General features: G+C 63.0%; 2 protein-coding genes across 16 annotated transcripts; one reads left to right on the plus strand and one right to left on the minus strand.

Annotated features, from left to right (window-relative positions):
* The first annotated feature begins 836 nt into the window (after positions 1-836).
* On the plus strand, positions 837-12,142 carry CAMK2B (calcium/calmodulin dependent protein kinase II beta). 13 transcript variants are annotated; one of them, XM_050982858.1, is made up of 15 exons: positions 837-906; positions 1,471-1,573; positions 1,888-1,971; positions 2,450-2,544; positions 2,742-2,864; positions 2,944-3,027; positions 3,339-3,381; positions 3,819-3,893; positions 5,878-5,918; positions 6,000-6,071; positions 7,308-7,352; positions 7,575-7,623; positions 10,165-10,240; positions 10,325-10,936; positions 11,003-11,113. In XM_050982858.1, exons 1-14 carry the CDS (start codon positions 880-882, stop codon positions 10,932-10,934), a joined length of 1,527 nt encoding a protein of 508 aa, XP_050838815.1. In that variant the 5' UTR covers positions 837-879; the 3' UTR covers positions 10,935-10,936; positions 11,003-11,113. The 13 variants fall into 13 exon arrangements, with proteins under 13 accessions (XP_050838815.1, XP_050838816.1, XP_050838817.1 ...); XM_050982859.1 differs by lacking the exon at positions 7,308-7,352 and having other exon boundaries at positions 10,325-10,419; positions 10,702-10,936; XM_050982860.1 differs by lacking the exon at positions 3,819-3,893 and having other exon boundaries at positions 10,325-10,419; positions 10,702-10,936.
* A 486-nt stretch (positions 12,143-12,628) lies between these two features.
* YKT6 (YKT6 v-SNARE homolog) lies at positions 12,629-17,143 on the minus strand. 3 transcript variants are annotated; one of them, XM_009097658.3, is made up of 8 exons: positions 17,065-17,143; positions 16,281-16,401; positions 14,894-14,976; positions 14,711-14,811; positions 14,336-14,440; positions 14,126-14,191; positions 13,640-13,741; positions 12,629-13,346 (listed from the first exon to the last, which is right to left on the minus strand). In XM_009097658.3, the coding sequence occupies exons 2-8, from the start codon at positions 16,382-16,384 to the stop codon at positions 13,311-13,313; spliced, it is 597 nt and encodes a 198-aa protein (XP_009095906.1). In that variant the 5' UTR covers positions 16,385-16,401; positions 17,065-17,143; the 3' UTR covers positions 12,629-13,310. The 3 variants fall into 3 exon arrangements, with proteins under 3 accessions (XP_009095906.1, XP_018778182.1, XP_030089197.1); XM_018922637.3 differs by having other exon boundaries at positions 17,069-17,132; XM_030233337.2 differs by having other exon boundaries at positions 16,281-16,351; positions 17,065-17,126.
* Positions 17,144-17,223: the final 80 nt, after the last annotated feature.

Here is a 17,223-nt window from a genome sequence, read left to right on the forward strand (position 1 = left end):
CCCCTTTTTTGCTCCCCCCTCTCACAGGGAGGTTGCCCCCCCCCCCCACTGCCCCACTCCCCCAGCTAGCGGGGCCCCCCTTCACCCCCATTTCAGGCTCTCATCCCCTCGCTCCTTCCCTCTTTCTTTCTTGTCTCGTCTCCATCCGCCCCCCCATCCCCTGTTCCCCCTTCCCCGTGAGTCCTGTCTGGGGGATCCCAGTGTCTGGGCGGCAGCAGGGATGGGGGACTCCCGTGGGGGACAGGGGTGGGCACAGAAGCACCACTGGGGTGGTCCCCATGGCTCTGTGCCAAGGGTGGAGCTCACCTGGTGAGCGCTGAGGGGTGACCCCTGGGCAGTGACCCCCAGAGGATGATCCCACAGGTGTGACCCCACTCAGTGACCCCCTTGGAGTGACAACCCTGGGATGACGGCCCAGGGATGATCCCCAAGGGATGGCTCCCAGACAGGGATATGCCCCCAGGGGTGGTGCCCCCCAGGAAGGAGGGACACCCTCAGGGATGACCCCTCCTCAGGCATTGACATCCCCACAGGTGTCCCCTAGGCAGTGACCCACCCCAGGTGGGGCCCTCCCCGAGGGTAACCCCTCTGTATGACCCCCCCCCCAGGTGGTGATGTCCCAGGAGCCCCCCCAGGGGTGATGGCCCAGGGCTGAGCCCCCTGGCAGGGGTACAGAGGGGTTGTCATGGACACAAATCTAAGGTCACCGCTTGTTTTTGTCAGTTCCCCCGAGTGCAGAGGGGCAGGGGCTGGTTTTGGAGGTGCAGGTTGGGAACAGGGTGTGAGGCAGGTGGGGGGGTAGCGTACCTCTGACCCCTCCCATTTGCACACAGCCACTGCATCCAGCAGATCCTGGAGGCTGTCCTGCACTGTCACCAGATGGGGGTGGTCCACAGGGACCTCAAGGTAAGTGCGTGTGTCCCCCCCCCCCTTCCCTCTGCCCCTCTCCCCCTGCCCAGTTTTTGGTGTCCCCACAACCCGGGAGTGGCCCTGGCCTGGTGGGTTCTGGGGACTCACTGAGATCTTGCTGGGCTTTGAGCACTCCCATCCACCTTTCCTGGGGATGCAGACGTGTCCCCCAGTTGTGTCACGGTTCTGTGCTGCTGCCGGGGTCTCACTGCATCCCCTCCAGTTGCCATTGCCCCAGGGGGAGTGTGAGCTGTGGGGATGGGGGCATGGGGGTGGGCTGGGGGTCAGGGCAGGACAGGGGAGGGACGGTGGGACACAGAGGGACGGTGGGATGGAGGGGAGACTGGGATGAGGCCAGCAAGACACAGGAAGAACCTGAGCTGGCCAAGGGGCTGTGCCATTGGCACCCTCGGCCACAGTCCCACAGCACAGGGGGCAGAGGGGTAGGACCTGGTCACTGGGAACAGTAAAGTCCCTCTAGTTGCTGCATCCCTCCTCTCTGTCCTCCCCCGTGTCTGTGCCCGGTGCTGCCCGTGCCTGGTGCTCCCTGTGCCCGTGCAGCCAGAGAACCTGCTCCTGGCCAGCAAGTGCAAAGGGGCAGCAGTGAAGCTGGCGGACTTTGGCCTTGCCATCGAGGTGCAGGGGGATCAGCAGGCCTGGTTTGGTGAGTGCTGTTGCCCCCCTGTCCCCCACAGCCCCTGCCCACCCCATGTCCTGCTCTGGGCCCCTGCGCTGTGTCTGCTGTGTCCTTGCATGTCCCCTGAGTCCCTGCTCAGTTCCTGCTGCGTCTGCCCTGTGCCCACCCCAGCCCTATCCCAAACACACCATGTCCCTGCCCCTGTGCCCACAGCATCCTGCCCTGTGCCCACCCCTGCCCAGCACATCCCTGCCCCATGTCCCAGTCCCGTGTCCCGTCCTTGTCCCCCTCCCCTTGTGGCTCACCTGTCTCTCCTCATGCTCTCTCTGTCCCTGTCCCAGGATTTGCAGGCACACCTGGCTACCTGTCCCCTGAGGTGCTGCGCAAAGAGGCCTATGGCAAACCCGTGGACATCTGGGCATGTGGTAAGAGCCAGTCCCTGCCCTGGCCCTGCCCCTTCTCTGCCCATCCCAGACCTGGATCAGGTACCAATCCTGAACCCTACCCCAATCCCTGCCCTGATCCCTGCCCAGCTCCTGCCCAATCCCATCCTAATCCCTGCCCCATCACTGCCAGTCCCTTTCTGATCCCTTCCCACTCCCATTCTGGCACTTTCCAGGCTCCATTCCAGTTTTATCCCATCCCCATCCTAGTATCACCCTCTTTCCCATCCCATTTCTGTGCCTGTCCCAGTTCCTGTTCCAGCTCTGATGCCATCCTGGGGCCACCCTGTGCCATGTGCCCGGCAGTGCCACACTGTCCCCTGTCTGTGCCATCCTGCCAGCACAGGGGACAGCCCATGCTGGGAATAATTGCTTTGTCATGGGGACACTGCAGGGCCGGAGGGAGCCAGGGGTGGTCTGGGGTCCCTGCACACCCCTGACCCCACTCTCCCTGGCCCAGGGGTCATCCTGTACATCCTGCTGGTGGGCTACCCGCCGTTCTGGGATGAGGACCAGCACAAACTCTACCAACAAATCAAGGCTGGGGCCTACGATGTAAGTGCCCGGTGCCAGGGCCCCTTAACTCCAGAACCTTCTGGGACCCACAGCTGATCTCCAGCAGGCAGAGCCCGGGGGTGGCTGTGGGCTTGTCTTTGGTGGCTAGCTGGGGATAGGTGGGCATGTGGAGTGACACGGACGCCATGGGGCTTCCCCTGCTCAGCTGTTACCCCCGTATCCCTGTGCTCCCCCAGTTCCCTTCACCTGAGTGGGACACGGTCACCCCCGAAGCGAAAAACCTCATCAACCAGATGCTGACCATCAACCCCGCCAAGCGCATCACAGCCCACGAGGCCCTCAAGCACCCGTGGGTCTGCGTAAGTGCAGGGTGTCCCCAGAGCATGGCACCCAGCCAGTGACCCTGGCACCTGGTGCTGACCCCCGTGTCCCCCGCAGCAACGTTCCACCGTGGCCTCCATGATGCACAGGCAGGAGACAGTGGAGTGCTTGAAAAAGTTCAATGCCCGGAGGAAGCTCAAGGTGAGGGGGCTGGTGGGGAGCTGTGGGCTGGGGACACTGCTTATCCTCCCAGCACCACCCTGCCTCTCCATGGGGCTCTCCTGTGGGGCCCTCCCTGCCCGCTGTGGGACCCTCCCTGCCCGCTGTGGGACCCCTGCCATGCCCACTGCTCTTCCGTGGGGCACAGTCCCTTCCCATCAGATGTTGCAGTCCCAGTCCTGTGGGTCCCATCCTGTACCACCCCATCCCATCACCCCATTTGTCCCCCTCCATGTCGCCCGCCCCATCCCACCCCAGCCCCTCTCCCTGGCTCACACTGTCTGTCCCCACAGGGTGCCATCCTCACCACCATGCTGGCCACCAGGAACTTCTCAGGTAAGGGGGGGGCTCCCCCTGGCCGGGGGGGCTGGGGGCCACAGTCCCCCCTCCATGCCCCCCCCGGGCCGGTGCCCCCCTCTCTCTATCTCGCTGTCTTTCTCTCTTTCTCTCCTCCCTTCCTTAACCCCCCCACCCATTTTTTCCCCATCGGTGAGGACGGGGCATGTGGTAGCCAAGGTGGGGCCGGACGCGCCCCCCCGCCCCACGCACACGGCAGCAGGTAGAGCCCGGTCCCCGTGTGTCCCCCCCGCCCCGCTGGCTGCGGGGGGCGACACGGGGAGGGGGACGGACAGCACCAGCCCTGCCAGGCCTGGGGCCAGGGTGATGGGCGCCCCGAGAGCTCTCGCTGGGGGGGGGAAGGCGGGGGTCCCGGCCGCAGCCCCTGCCGCCCCCTAACAGGAGCTCCGCTCCCTCTCTCTCTCTCCGGCCCGCAGTGGGCAGACAGACCACCGCTCCTCCCACCATGTCGGCGGCCGCTGCCGGGGCCCCGCTGGGGCTGGTGGAACAAGGTAGACGCGTCCGCAAAGGGCCCCCCCGGCCCCCCGGCCCCGCTTGGTCTCTGTGTGTCCCCGGATCCTTCATCCCCACGTCACCCTCTTCTCCCACCCGTCCTCTTCCCTGCCTCCCACCTCCCCAACGGGTTTCGGGTGCCCTCCTCGGAAATCGGAGCGCATGCATGGCCTCCCGGCACTGCCCCCGCAGCCTCTCCCCTATCCCCGCTGGCACCAAGAGATGCCGCTGTCCCCCTGCTGTCGTCCCGCACCCGGCCCCGGGGAGGGGTCCCTGCAGCAGCTCCCACCCCCAGGCCTGACCCTGGAGGGGACACACTGGTGGCGTCCCCAGGTGCACACAGGTGACATCCCCAGGTGCACGGTGGTGGCATCCCCAGGTGCCCATCTGGGTCAACACGGGGAGCTGGGGTGGGGGGATGATTTTCGGGTACGCCTCCCCACTGCTCCCACCCCTCCTGCACACAGGGGGGGCACACCAGTGCATGAAGGGGGGGGGGCAAACAGGCTGCATGTCCGGTGTCCCCCCGTGCCCCCCCTGCGTCCCCACCCTGCATGTGCCCCCCTGCATGTGTCCCCCCCCCAGCATGTGCCTCCCCATGGCTTCTGAGAGCTGCAGCCAGTGTTTGTGGTGCCGCGAAACACTCGGCGGGTCTTAAACCACCCCCACACCAAGGGCTACCACTGGCCCCTTTCCAGGGGTCCCCCTCTCCCGCCCCCCAATTCGGCTCTGGTTTAAACCCCCACCTCTCAGCACCCGCCTGCTTTCAGAGGAGGGACCAGGACCCTTGGGGACACCCTGCTAGGGACTCCTGAGGAGAGACAGGGCCAAGGGGGAGGGATGTGTGGGTCATCTCCCCCTCCTTTGGTGCCGATGGGTGCCCTGCTGTCACTGGACTTGTCACCACACATCTCCCCCCAGCTTGTGATGCCAGCCAGGGGAGGCGTCCCTCAGTGTGGAGGAATGATGAGGCTGCTCAAGATGACACCCCCTGCCCTCCACACCCCCACAACCACTTGTGCCCCACCACGTCCCCATCACGCCCCATTCCTCCACTGGCCAGAGATCGTAGTAGCAGTGACAGATGCTCATACCCGTGCCCGTCCTTGTCCCCCTCCAGGGAGACAGGGGGGGCACAGGCGGCTGTCCCTGCCCCCTGTACTCAACTCATCTTTTTTATGTTCTTTTTTTATGTTTTTCCCCTTTTCCTCCTTTCCCCCCTCCCCATTTCTCTCTTGCCCCCCTCCCCACTCCTCTCTCTCGCTTTCCTCTCTGCATTTCTCCAAGGTAAGCCAGCCCTGCCCCCCCACGTGGGGGCTACCAGGATGGGGACTCCCCTCAGGTTGGGGACACCTCCTTCCCCCAGTCTGAGGGCCCACTGAGTTTGGGGACCCTTCCCTCCAGGGTAGGGATGGGGATCTCCACAGGTTGAGGACATCCCTCCCAGGTTGGGGACAGCCCCCCAAGGTTGGGGACCCCCCTGAGTTTGGGAACCTCCCACTAGGAGGGGGACACCCCCCAGGATGGGGATGGTCCCACAAGGTTGGGGAAGCCCCTCCCTGAGTGGGGACGCTCTCTTCCCCCAGGATGGGGACCTTCCTGAGACTGGGGGACTCCTCCAGGTGGGGGACACCCCTTCCATCATGGAGAACTCCCCCAAAATGGGGATTCCCTAGGATGGGGACACCCCACCCAGCATGGGGACTCCCTCCTGTAAGGGAACACCCCCAGCATGGGAACACCCTCAAAATGGAGCCCCCTTAGAATGTGGACACCGCTCCCTGCATGGGGACCACCCCTCTAAAATGGGGACCTCCCCCAGGATGGGGACAGCACCTTTCTGGTGTGTTCCCCCTCTCTGGCACTGGGGTTGCAGCTGCTGCCCAGGATGGGATCAGGCTGGGTGGCTGGGAGGAGTCTGGGTTTGGGGGGACCTGCAGTGCCCCTCGTGTGGGGGGACACTGACGCTGTCTCCCCCCGCAGCAGCTAAGAGCTTACTGAACAAGAAGGCGGACGGCGTCAAGGTGAGGGGCCCAAGAGGCCGGGGGGGCCTGGGGGGATCTCCTTCCCCCATGGCACTGAGCCCCCCCCTCTGTCCCCTCCAGCCCCAGACCAACAGCACCAAAGGCAGCGCCGGCGTCACCAGCCCCAAGGGGACCCTCCCGCCCACCGCTCTGGTAGGTGCCCCCTGCCCTGCTCCCCCAAATCCCCCATCCCATGGGATCCATCCCACAGCCCATCCCATCCCATCCCATCTGGCTGCTCCTGGGGAGGGGGTGTCCCGAGGATGGAGAGGGGTGTGCAGGACGGGGGCACAGGGGGACCCCGCCGGACAGAGCAGGTGGGTGAAGGGACAGCCCCGTGTCTCCCTCAGCTGTGGGGACAGTGACATGGGTGAGGACATGCTCATGCAGGTGTCCCACGTAGGGACAAGGTAGGTCCAGGACATGCACACAGAGATGTACCTGCCATGGGGTACCCACCTACCTTGTTGTAGGTGGGTGCAGGATGAGGGCATGAGGATGGGAACAAGGTGAGTGCAGGGTACAGGCACAGATGCCCCATAACGGGGACAAGGCACAGGCAGGAGGAGCCTGGTGACACAGAATGCAGATGGGTGGAGGACTGGGGTCGAGGACACCCTGCGATGCCAGTGGCAAGGCAGGTGCAGGTCACAAGGATGGGGCTGCTGCCTTGCAGGTGAGGTAAGTGCAGGATCCAGACCCGGGACTGCCCAGCTGGCGCAGTAAAGGCATGGCTGTCTGGAGCAGCAGGTGCAGGATTCGGGGGTGCTGTGGCAATGCCAACAGCAAGGTAGGTGCAGGATGTGGGTGCAGGTGTGCCTGTTGTAGGGGTGCTCAGGATGTGGGCACTGAGATGCTCAGGATCCAGACACAGGGACGGTTGGGATGCAAGCCAAGGGATGTTTGGGACGCAGGCAGTGGGATAGTTGGGATGCAGGCACAACAGTGGTTTGGGTGCCAGCTGAGGGATGCGCAGGGATATGGGCAGTGCTCGGGATGCAGGCAGCAGGACGGTTGGGATTCAGGCACAGGGATGCCCAGGATGCTCAGATGCATGGTGAGTGGAGCCCCTGGGCACCGGGATGCAGGACAGGGGCACAGAGCTGGCCCCCAGCCCAGCCCATCCTTTTGGCCTCACTGCGTCTCTCCCCTGGCTCTGCCCACCTCTTTCCCCCCTTTCTTCCCCCTCCATGTCTGTGAATTAAACCATTTGGCTTTGCTGGACTAATGACTCTCTGCTTCTCTCCCCCCTTTCTATCCCCTTCCCAAACCCGGTCTGGGTCTCTCCTCGCCCCTGTCCACGTGCTGCTCAATCCGTCGTCCCCCCTCGTTGTCCCCTCCGGGCTCTCGCTTCCCCCACCCCGCCTGTCTCTCTCCCTTCTCCTGTAGGAGCCTCAAAGTACCGTAATCCATAACCCTGGGGACGGCGCCAAGGTACCGCTGCCCGCCCTCCGCCTCCATCCCCCCGCATCAGCCATGGCCGGGGGGGTGACAGGAGCGCGGGGGCCGTGGGGACAGCGGGGTCCCCCGCGGCGTCCGGCACTGCCGGGGTCCTGCCGAGCCCCGGCCGGGCTCGTCCCCCCTCCCCGTCCCCCCCGGGGCCAGGTCTGACCCCCTGTTTGTGTCTCCCTCCCACCGCCGCCGCCCCGTGAGCAGGAGTCCTCTGACAGCACCAACACCACCATCGAGGACGAGGACACCAAAGGTGACGGGCGTGGGGGCGGCTGGGATGCACTGGGATGCACTGGGATGCACTGGGAGGGAGCTGGGGTGCACCAGGGTGGTGCTGGGATGCATTGGGTTGCATTGGAATGGCACTGGGATGCACTGGGAGGGTCTTTGAATGCACTGGGGTGGTGCTAGGATGGCGCCAGTATGCATTGGGGTGCACTGGAATGGTACTGGGATCACCTGGGATGGCTTCAGGATGCACTGGGATGGCACTGTGATGGACAGTTGTGGAATGCACTAGGATGGCTCTAGGATGCATTGGGATGCACTGGGAATGTGTTAGAATGCACTGGGGTGGAGCTGGGATGTGCTGGGATGACACTAAGATGCACTGGGTGCACTGGAATGGCACCGGGATGGCACTGGCATAGCAGCAGGATGCACTTGGTTCACTGGGATGCACTGGAGCAGCACTGAAATCCATTGGGATGGAGCTGGGATGGCGCCAGGATGCCTTGGGGTGGCACTGGAATGCACTGGGATGGCACCAGGGTGCGTTGGGGTGGCACGAGGATGCACTGGGAGCGTGCTGGGTGGAATGCATTGGAATAGAGCTGGGATGCTTTGGCACTAGGATGCCTTGGATTGCACTGGAATTGCATTGGGATGAACTGGGGTGGACCAGCATGGCACCAAGATGCAGTTGGTGCACTGTGATGTGCTGGGGCAGCACTGGAATGCAGTGGGTGGGATTTGGGATGGCACTGGGACACTTCTGGGATGCACTGTGAGAGTGTTCAAACTCACTGGAATTGATCTGGGGTGTGAATTGAGCTGGGCTGACACTGGGATTCACTGAGGTGGCACCAGGATGCACTGGGAGCATGCTGGGGTGCACTGGGAGGGTACTGGGAGGCTTTGGGGTGCACTTGGATGGAAATGGGATAGACTGGGACATGCTGGAATGGCCCTGGAATGGCAGCTGGGGTTAGCTGAAGAGGCACTGGGATGGCATCAGGATGCACTGCAATAATACTGGGACATACTGGGATGGTACCAAGAGGTGCTCTGGGTAGAACTGGGCTGTACTGGGATGTACTGGGATGCCCTGGAATAGCAGTGAGGCACAGAACGTTGGCACTGAGATGTGGTGAGAAGTCACTGACACAAACTGGACTGTACTGGGACATACTGGGATGGAAATGGATGGTGTTGGAATGCACAGAGGTGGCACTGGGATGCACTAGGAGGGCACAGGAGTGACGTTGAGATGCACTGTGACAAACTGGGCTGTAATGGAGTGGCACTGAGGTGGTTTGGAGCACATTAGGATGACAAAAGAATGGGCTGGGGAGCACTGGGATACAGTAGAATGGCACTGAGATTAATTGAGATGCACTGGAGTGACAGTGGGATGCACTGGATGGAACTAGGGGATACTGGAATGCACTGGAATGGTGCTGGGGCGCACTGGGATACACTAGAATAACACTGGGACACAGAGATTGGTGCAGACATGCAGTGAGATATTACTGGGATGCACCAGGGCAAACTGGAGTGTACTGGTATGCTTTGGAATAGCACTGGGAGATACTGGGATGGAACTGGGCTGTGTTGGAATGCACTGAAGTGGCACTGGGATGGAACTGGGGCGAACTGGAATATACTAGAAGGTCATTGGGACACAGTAGGTTGGCACTGGGTTGCACTGACATGCAGTAGGATGGTTCTGGAGATGTACTGGTGTAAACTGGGATATGTTGGGATGCCCTGGAATGGTATTGGAACACTCTGGGATGTGTCTGAGATGTAGTGGAATGGAGCTGGAATGCACTAGGGTGTACTGGGCTGGCACTGGGATGCAGTAGGGTTGAACTGGGGTGTATTGGAATGCACTGGGCTGGCACTGGGATGCATCAGAGCATACGAGCAGCTCTGGGATGCACTAGGATTGCACTGGGATGCATGGAACTGGGAGGGTACTGGGAATGGCACTGAGACACAGTGGGATGGCACTGGGAAGCACCAGTATGAACTGGCTGTTCTGGGATGTGCTAGAATGGCAGTGGGATGTACTGGACTCGAAGGAGTAGTGCTGGGAGGTACTTGGAACTACTGGGACAGGCTGAGCAGGCACTGGGATGCTTGAGCATGCTGGGAGGGCACTGGGATGGCACTGGGCTAGCAATGAGATGTGCTGAGAGGATGATGCCAATATCACTGTGGCAGAGCTGTGGGGGTCCGGTCCTGGGAGCACAGTTGTCCCTATCTGTCCCCAAGGGGTGTCTGTCCCCATAGTTTCTATGTCTGTCCTCGAGGTCCCTGTGTCTGTCCCTGCGGTCTGCCCTGTCTGCCCTCCTGGTCAGTCTGTCTGTGCCAAGGTCCCTGTGTTTGTCCCCATGGTCCATCCCCATGGTCTGTCTGTCTGTCCCCGAGGTTTTTCTGCCCCCAAGGTCTGTCTGTCTGTCCCTGTGTCTGTCCCCAAGCCTCCCCTCATGTCCCATGACCACCCCGTCCACCCCCCACGGTGTCACCGGGGGCTGTGGCGGTGGCGGTGACAGTGGCATGCCCTCAGCCCGCAAGCAGGAGATCATCAAGATCACGGAGCAGCTCATCGAGGCCGTCAACAACGGCGACTTCGAGGCCTACGCGTGAGTGGGGCGGGGCCGGGCGGGGCCGGGGCGGGGCCAAGTGGGGTGGGGCAAGGCGGGGCCACTCTCACCTGCTGCCTGCAGGAAGATCTGCGACCCGGGGCTCACCTCCTTTGAGCCCGAGGCACTGGGCAACCTGGTGGAGGGGATGGACTTCCACCGCTTCTATTTCGAGAACTGTGAGTGCCCGAGCTGCCACCTGCCCGTCCTCTCTCCGCCCAGCCCAGCCCGATCCCTCCTGCCTCCTTCCCTGTCCCGTCTCTTACCCCCTGCCTGCCCATCCTGGTCACATCCCTTGCCTGTCCCCAGCCCTCCCCTGCTGGGCCATCTGTCCGCTTGCACTGCCCCCACCTCTGCCCCTTCTCTGTCCCCATCCCTGCCCCATCCCTGCCTGTTCCCGTGCCCGTGCCCGTGCCCGTGCCCGTGCCCGTGCCAGCCCCGCTCTCCTCGCCGCCCTGCAGTGCTCTCCAAGAACAACAAGCCGATCCACACCACCATCCTGAACCCGCACGTGCACGTTATCGGCGAGGACGCGGCGTGCATCGCCTACATCCGCCTGACGCAGTACATCGACGCGCAGGGCCGGCCCCGCACCAGCCAGTCCGAGGAGACCCGGGTCTGGCACCGCCGCGACGGCAAGTGGCAGAACGTGCACTTCCACGGCTCGGGGGCCCCCGTGGCCCCGCTGCAGTGAAGGTGAGCCCGGGCTCGGCCTGGGGGGACGGGGAGCCGTGGCAGTGGCTCACGGCGGTGTCCCCGCAGAGCTGGCGGTGGCTGTCCTGGTTCCAGCCCGATGGAGACGGCGATGGGAGCCGAGGCGGCAGCCGGAGCTGCGGCCCCCCGAGCACGCGTCCGCATGCCTGTCCCCCCTACCCCGGCCCCGCTCCCCCCTCCGGTGCCTGTGTTTGCAGAAAACAAAAAGACAAAAAAAAAAAAAAAAACCAAAAAATCGCCAAAATGATGAAGACCACAAAAAAAAAAAAAAAAAAAAAAAAAGGAGAAAAAAAAGAAAAAAAAAGGGGGAAAACCCACCAAACCCACCTCAATCCCAAACCCCCACCCACACCCCCAAATCCAACCCAGCCGCTCGGCCACAGGCGAGGGCGCTGGGGGGCTCAGCCCCCCCCCTTGGCCCGTCTCTGCTGGGGGGGAAGGGGGGTCCCGGCCCCCCTCCCGGCTGTGCTCATGGCGTGTTGCTGTCGCTGGTGGTGGATGTTGTTCTTTGGGCTCCGCTTTGCTCTGTCCTGCCCCAGCCCCTGTACATAGAGAGAGCTATTTATTTTTGAATTCCCACGGGGGTCCCCAGCAACGGGGGGCTGCCAGGGGGTGAGTGAGGTGGGGGGGACAGGCAGAGACTCTCTCCCCTCCAGCCCAGTCCAGTGCCTCCCCTGGGAGTGCTGCCCGTGGGGGCCCGAGGCTGACCCTGGGCGCTGCTGCGCGGGGAACACGAGGGTGCCTTGGGGAGGGTCCACCAGTGGCACCCCCGTGTCCCCACCCCGCTGCTCCCCAGCCCAGCACCCCCTGTCACGGGTGCCAACTCGGGGTGCTGGCAGTGTCTGGCAGGGGGGACGTGGGTGCCACATCAGGGGGCAGAGGGCAGCTGGGGGGTGTTGGGTTCGGGGTGGGGGGCTCAGGACGATCCAGCCAGCACTGACGCAGCATTGAAAGCACTTTAGACTAAGAGAATGGGTCTCTTAGGGGGCACAGGCTGCTCCGCCGGGCACCCCAGCGCGGGGGCACCGGCAGCACACCCTGCACCCCCCTCCCACGGCCAGCGCCCGGGGGGACCCGGCCCCCCCAGCCCCCCAGCCCCGGGGAGGCTCCAATCCACGCCAGGTACTCCCCACCCCTTCCCCAGGGCATCCCCACCACGCTGAGGGCTGGTTTTGGCTGGGGGGAGGGGGCGGGGCGGGCGGGGGATATTAATTATTTTTTAATTATTCTGATGATTTCTCTGCATGCCCTTTGCGCGGGAGCAACCCTCGGGCGCTAACGCTGTATGTTGAGGAGCTGAGCTGTTCCTGTCCCATGAATGCTGGTGGATCGTTGCCAAATTTTTCTCCTTCCTCCCCTTTTCTCTCATTCTTTTTCTGTCTCCCCCTCCCCAGCATATCCCCCCCATCCCCCTCCCCCCCAAAAAAAACCCTTTGTCTTTTCTTTCTGAGCCTTGTAAGTGTAAAAGATGACTCTGATTTCGTTTTTGTCTCGGGAAAACTGCAAATAAATTATGAGGAAAAACCAACGATAATTAAATAAGAGGTGGAGAGAGGGAAGGCCAGGTGCATCCACCCCTGCCGGGGTATCCAGGATGTGTCTGTCTGAAACCCCACCCGGGATGCCACGGAGAGGAACGGGGCTGCAACTGCCAAAGATGAGAGGAACAGGGAACAACTGCCAAAGACACTTTATCCCCTGGCCGTGCAGCCAGGGCACAGAAACAACCCGAGGTACAGCCCAAGCCCAACCTTTCCCTTCCCGACCAGGAGGAGGAGGAGGAGGCAGCGAGGGCTGCTGGGCCCTGGCGGGTGCTGAGCCCCCCACCCTGGCTGTGGGAGCAGGGCAGGAGCTCTCAGGTGCAGGGTGGTGAGTTCCCCACTCCCCAGCTCCGGGCTCAGAGTGTGGGGAGGAGCTGCCCAGGGAGGCAGAGAGCACCCCCCACCCAAAAAAACCTTCTTCCCTTCCCCCCTTGTCCCACCCCCCAGCTCACCCTTAGGACACAAATACATAAAAGCTGCCTGGGCTGGCAGCAGGGGCTCTGCCTGCCCCCTCAGCCCCCCGGCCAGTCAGTGGGGGGCTCCTCCAGGCTCAGGGGGCTGTGAAGGCAGGGGAGTGCGTGGCCAGGTGCCCCCTGGTCCCAGCTGTCCCAGAACAGCCAGGGTGGGGGTCTTCAGTGTGACCAGCCCCCTGGGTGCTGGCCCAGTGCCAGCCTTGGTGTCCCCTCAGGGTGGACAACAGTCACATCAGCCCAGGGGGCTGAGGACCCCCAGCCCAGCCCCAGGAACAGCCCTGGGGGGGCTGTGGAGGGGGGTGCAGGGCTGGTGCTCCGGAGGTGGAGACCCCGGGCTCCATGTCACATGATTTCACAGCAGGAATTCTGCTTTCGGGCCTGAGAAGAGAAGGAAAGCCATCTGTGAAGCCCCCCGAGGGTCTGGGGGTCCCAGGGCCACCCCCCTGGGGTCCCACACAGCCCAGAGGAGGACAAAGCACAGAGGCTGGTGGCCCGGAGGCTCCTGTTGTTCTGGGGATTTAGAAAGCAGCTGGGGCTGGGGCACGAGGCTCCCTCCAGGCCCAAAGCCTGCAGCACCAGGGGGATCCCTGCCTGGCCCCCCGAGCTGTGCCCCCCAAGGATGGCCCTCCTCCCTCCCAGCCCCCTCAGGGAGGGGTCACCCTCACACCCACCGTTTTGTAGAAGGCTTTGGACTGTGCCCCCAGCACCTCCGACTTGGAGACCAGGTCGTCCAGCTTCTCCCCACGCTCCAGCAGGGACTCCATGGTGTTGTGCTGCCAGGGAAACGAGTGCTGAGCCCCAGCCCCAGAGCAGCCTGCAGCACGAGGTGGGGGTGCCACCACCCCTCACCCACATTCCTAGAGCCCCTGCAGCCCCAGGGGAGATGGGACTTGGCCAGGGGCAGGGAGAGAGAGGAGGTGACCAGCAGGGAGGAGACTGGCATGAGGAGCAGGGGGCAGAGCCCTGGTGCTCGTGTCCTGCCAGCTGGGAAAAGCCCAAGGAGGAAAAGGGGGAAAGGCAAAAGGGGAAGAGAAAAGGGAGCTCCCACCCCAGAGAGGTCTCTGGGGAATGGCCTGGGGGGCTCTACCCTGCCCCAGAAGGTGCCCCAGGGCCCCTCTGGCCTGTGCAGGCACCAGCACCCAGCCCTGCAGCCTCACCAGGATGATTTTGGTCTCGTCCAGCTCCGCCTGCACTCGGGTCATGGGGTCAGCATCACGGGGGTTCTGGGGACAAACAGCAGGGTGATGGCGCTGGCACCAACGCAGGGACACCAGGGGTGCACAGGGTCCCAGCAGGTGCCAGTGCTGCCCAGAGACCTCCCCTGCCATTTCCAGGGCGGGGGGAACACACCTGCAGGGGGTCTGTACCTGGTATTTGCTGAGGTATCCATCCAAGGCAGAGTAGCTGATGGTGGCAGGTGACCCTGAGGGCCAGTCCATCTTGCTGACCTGCCTGGAGAACTCCTCCAGCACCTGCCAGGTGAGGAAGCAGCAGTTAGGAGCCACAGCTGTGGGGCCACGGTGGCTGGAAGGGTTTTCCTCATCAAAATAGGAGATCTGGAGATTTTGGGGAAGGGACCTCACAGCTCATCCATGGCAGGGACAGAGCTGGGGAAGGGGCTGGAGCCCCAGGAGGAGATGTGAACAAACAGTCTTGGCAAATAATGCCCAGGCCGAGGTGGCCAGCCCTGAGTGCCCGAAAGCCGCTGTGTGCCAGGGCAGGGAGGCTGGAGGAGCCCTCACCTTGTCCAGCAAGGTGAAGCAAACCCTCTGGGGATACTCATTGTCTGCAATCACCACTCCAGCCAGCCCGTCGCTCCGCACGTACACGTGGCACAGGTACTCTGCCAAGGAAACTCCTGTCAGGCTGGGTGGGAGCAGCCCCCCAGGCTGTCTGGGGGTGCCTTTGCCCAGGGAAGCTCTCACCTTGCTCCTTGACAGAGGCCCTGCTGCCCAGCGCCGAGCGCTCCGCGATCAGCTGGCTCGTGAAGGTCATGAACTCCTGCACGCTGCGGGGACAGGGCAGGGCTGGGGACACTGGGGACAGCCTGGGGAGCTGGCTGTGCCACAGCCCCCCGCTGTGCTGGGTAACAAACCCTGCCCCTGCCCCCGGGGAGCACCCAGAGCCGCCCGGGGCAGTGACAGGCTCTGTCCTGGGCCGAACCTGCTTTGTGGGGATTTAGCAAGCAAAACCACCTCTGAGCCTGGCTCTGGCTGGCCAGCACTGGTGACCCCCTGCAGCATGGAAGGAGCTGGGCGGGAGGGGGGTCTGACCCCCAGGCACCCAGCCACTGCGAGTCAGAGGGCAGGAACGTCCCTAAGCCAGACTGGCTCTAATTTGAGAGCATTGCTGAGCCCAGGCTCAGGCTCATCCAGCAGGCTCCTCAGCACCCCACAGCAAGGGAAAGGAGGCCAGAAATAATGAGCAGGAGTCAAATACAGCTGGGCAGGCTGGGATTAGCCAACGTGAGGCAACACAGCCCCCAGTCCAGCTGGGAAACCCCAGGAAGGGATTTTTAGCAGGGACGGGGTACAGAGCTCACCAAACACCAGGGAGGGGACAGCTCCTGCCTGGGAGGTGATGGGTGCCGAGGAAACGGCACTGGGCACAGACTGGTGTGGCTGACTGGTTTTCTGACAGCCTCCCACTGCTGGCAGCAGCTCCAGAGGGGAAACTGCCTCCCAGCTTACATCCCTTGGGGGGCCTGCACTGCTCCCAGCCCAGACACCAGCCCCACAGAGACCCTGCACTGCAGGGAAAGCCCAGCCCAAGGATTCCTGAACGTCCTGACCCAGCCCAAGGACTCCTGAACGTCCTGAACATCCCTGCTCCATCCCTGGGGAGCACAGACACCCCTCCCCACGTGGAAGGTCCTGCTGCCAGCCCCACGGCCCCAGGGTTTCACACACACCACGGAAAAACCATCCAAGACCAGCCAGGTGCCAGCTGGATGCCAGGATGTGTCCCCAAGGGCTGATTTCCACGGGGAATTCTGATTTCCCAGTGTTGTGGAAGGAAGTGGGCACTCAGTGCCTTCCTCTGCCTCCCTGACCCTGCCCAATTCCTCAGCCCAGCCCTGAGCTCCTGCCCAGCAGGTTCCACAGCCCTGCTCATCCCAGATCCAGCTCTCCAAGGCCCAGCTAAACACACCCCAGACATCACAGCTGGGCCAAGCACCAAACCCAGGGAGCAGCTCTGGGGTATCTTCCCCCAGGAAAAGCCTCTCCCTGATGCCACTGCAGCCCCAGTGGGGCAGAGTCCCCCCAGGAGCTGCTGCCTCCCCTGCCCGAGGGGCTCCTGAGCCAGCCCCACCTGGATCTCTGGAAGAAGTTGAAGGTGGACACGTCGTAGGCAGCTTTGAGCAAGTGCACTTTGGGGTCACCCTTGTAAAGGACACTTAGGCTGTAGAGCCTCATGGCGGCGGCTGGGGGGCCTGGGGGAGAGCAGGGGCTGGGCTGGGGCCGGGAGGGGCCACGACACCCCTGGACCCCCCTGGGGCTCCCCCAGACCCTCCTGCCCACCCAGGCCTCTACCCCCGAGCCTCCCCTGGCTCCTGACCCTGACCCCTGCCCAGCCAGGCCAGGCCAGCCCAGTAAAACCCACCCCAATATAACCCAGTAAAACCCAATAAAACCCACCCCAATATAACCCAGTAAAACCCAATAAAACCCAGTAAAACCCACCCCAATACAGCCCAGTAAAACCCAACAAAACCCAATAAAACCCACCCCAATACAGCCCAGTAAAACCCAACAAAACCCAATAAAATCCACCCCAATACAGCCCAGTATAACACAGAATAACCCATTCCAGTAAAACCCACTACAACCCACCCCGGTATAGCCCAGTATAACCCAGAATAACCCACCCCAGTATGGCCCAGTACGGCCCAGCATAACCCAGTAAAACCCACCCCAATACAGCCCAGTATAACCCAGTCAAACCCCCCAGTACAGCCCAGTATAACCCACCCCAGTACAGCCCAGACCCTCCACCCACTGTATCGCGGCCACTCCCCAGTACAACCCGCAGCAACCCAGCCCTCAGCCCCCGGGAAGCCCAGCTGTCCCCAGGACCCCCCGGGACCCGCCGGTACCGACGCGGCGGTCGCTGCTCAGCGCGGGCGGCGGCCGGGCGGCGATGGGCGCGACCCGGAAGTGGAACACGGCGGCCGGAAGTGTCTACCCTGCCACGGGACTCCTCCTGCCCTGCGCACGCGCCAAGATCGCTCCGCCCTGTCAGCCTTCTGACCAAT

The sequence above is a fragment of the Serinus canaria genome, chromosome 22 (assembly GCF_022539315.1).
Source record: "Serinus canaria isolate serCan28SL12 chromosome 22, serCan2020, whole genome shotgun sequence".
NCBI lineage: Eukaryota > Metazoa > Chordata > Aves > Passeriformes > Fringillidae > Serinus > Serinus canaria.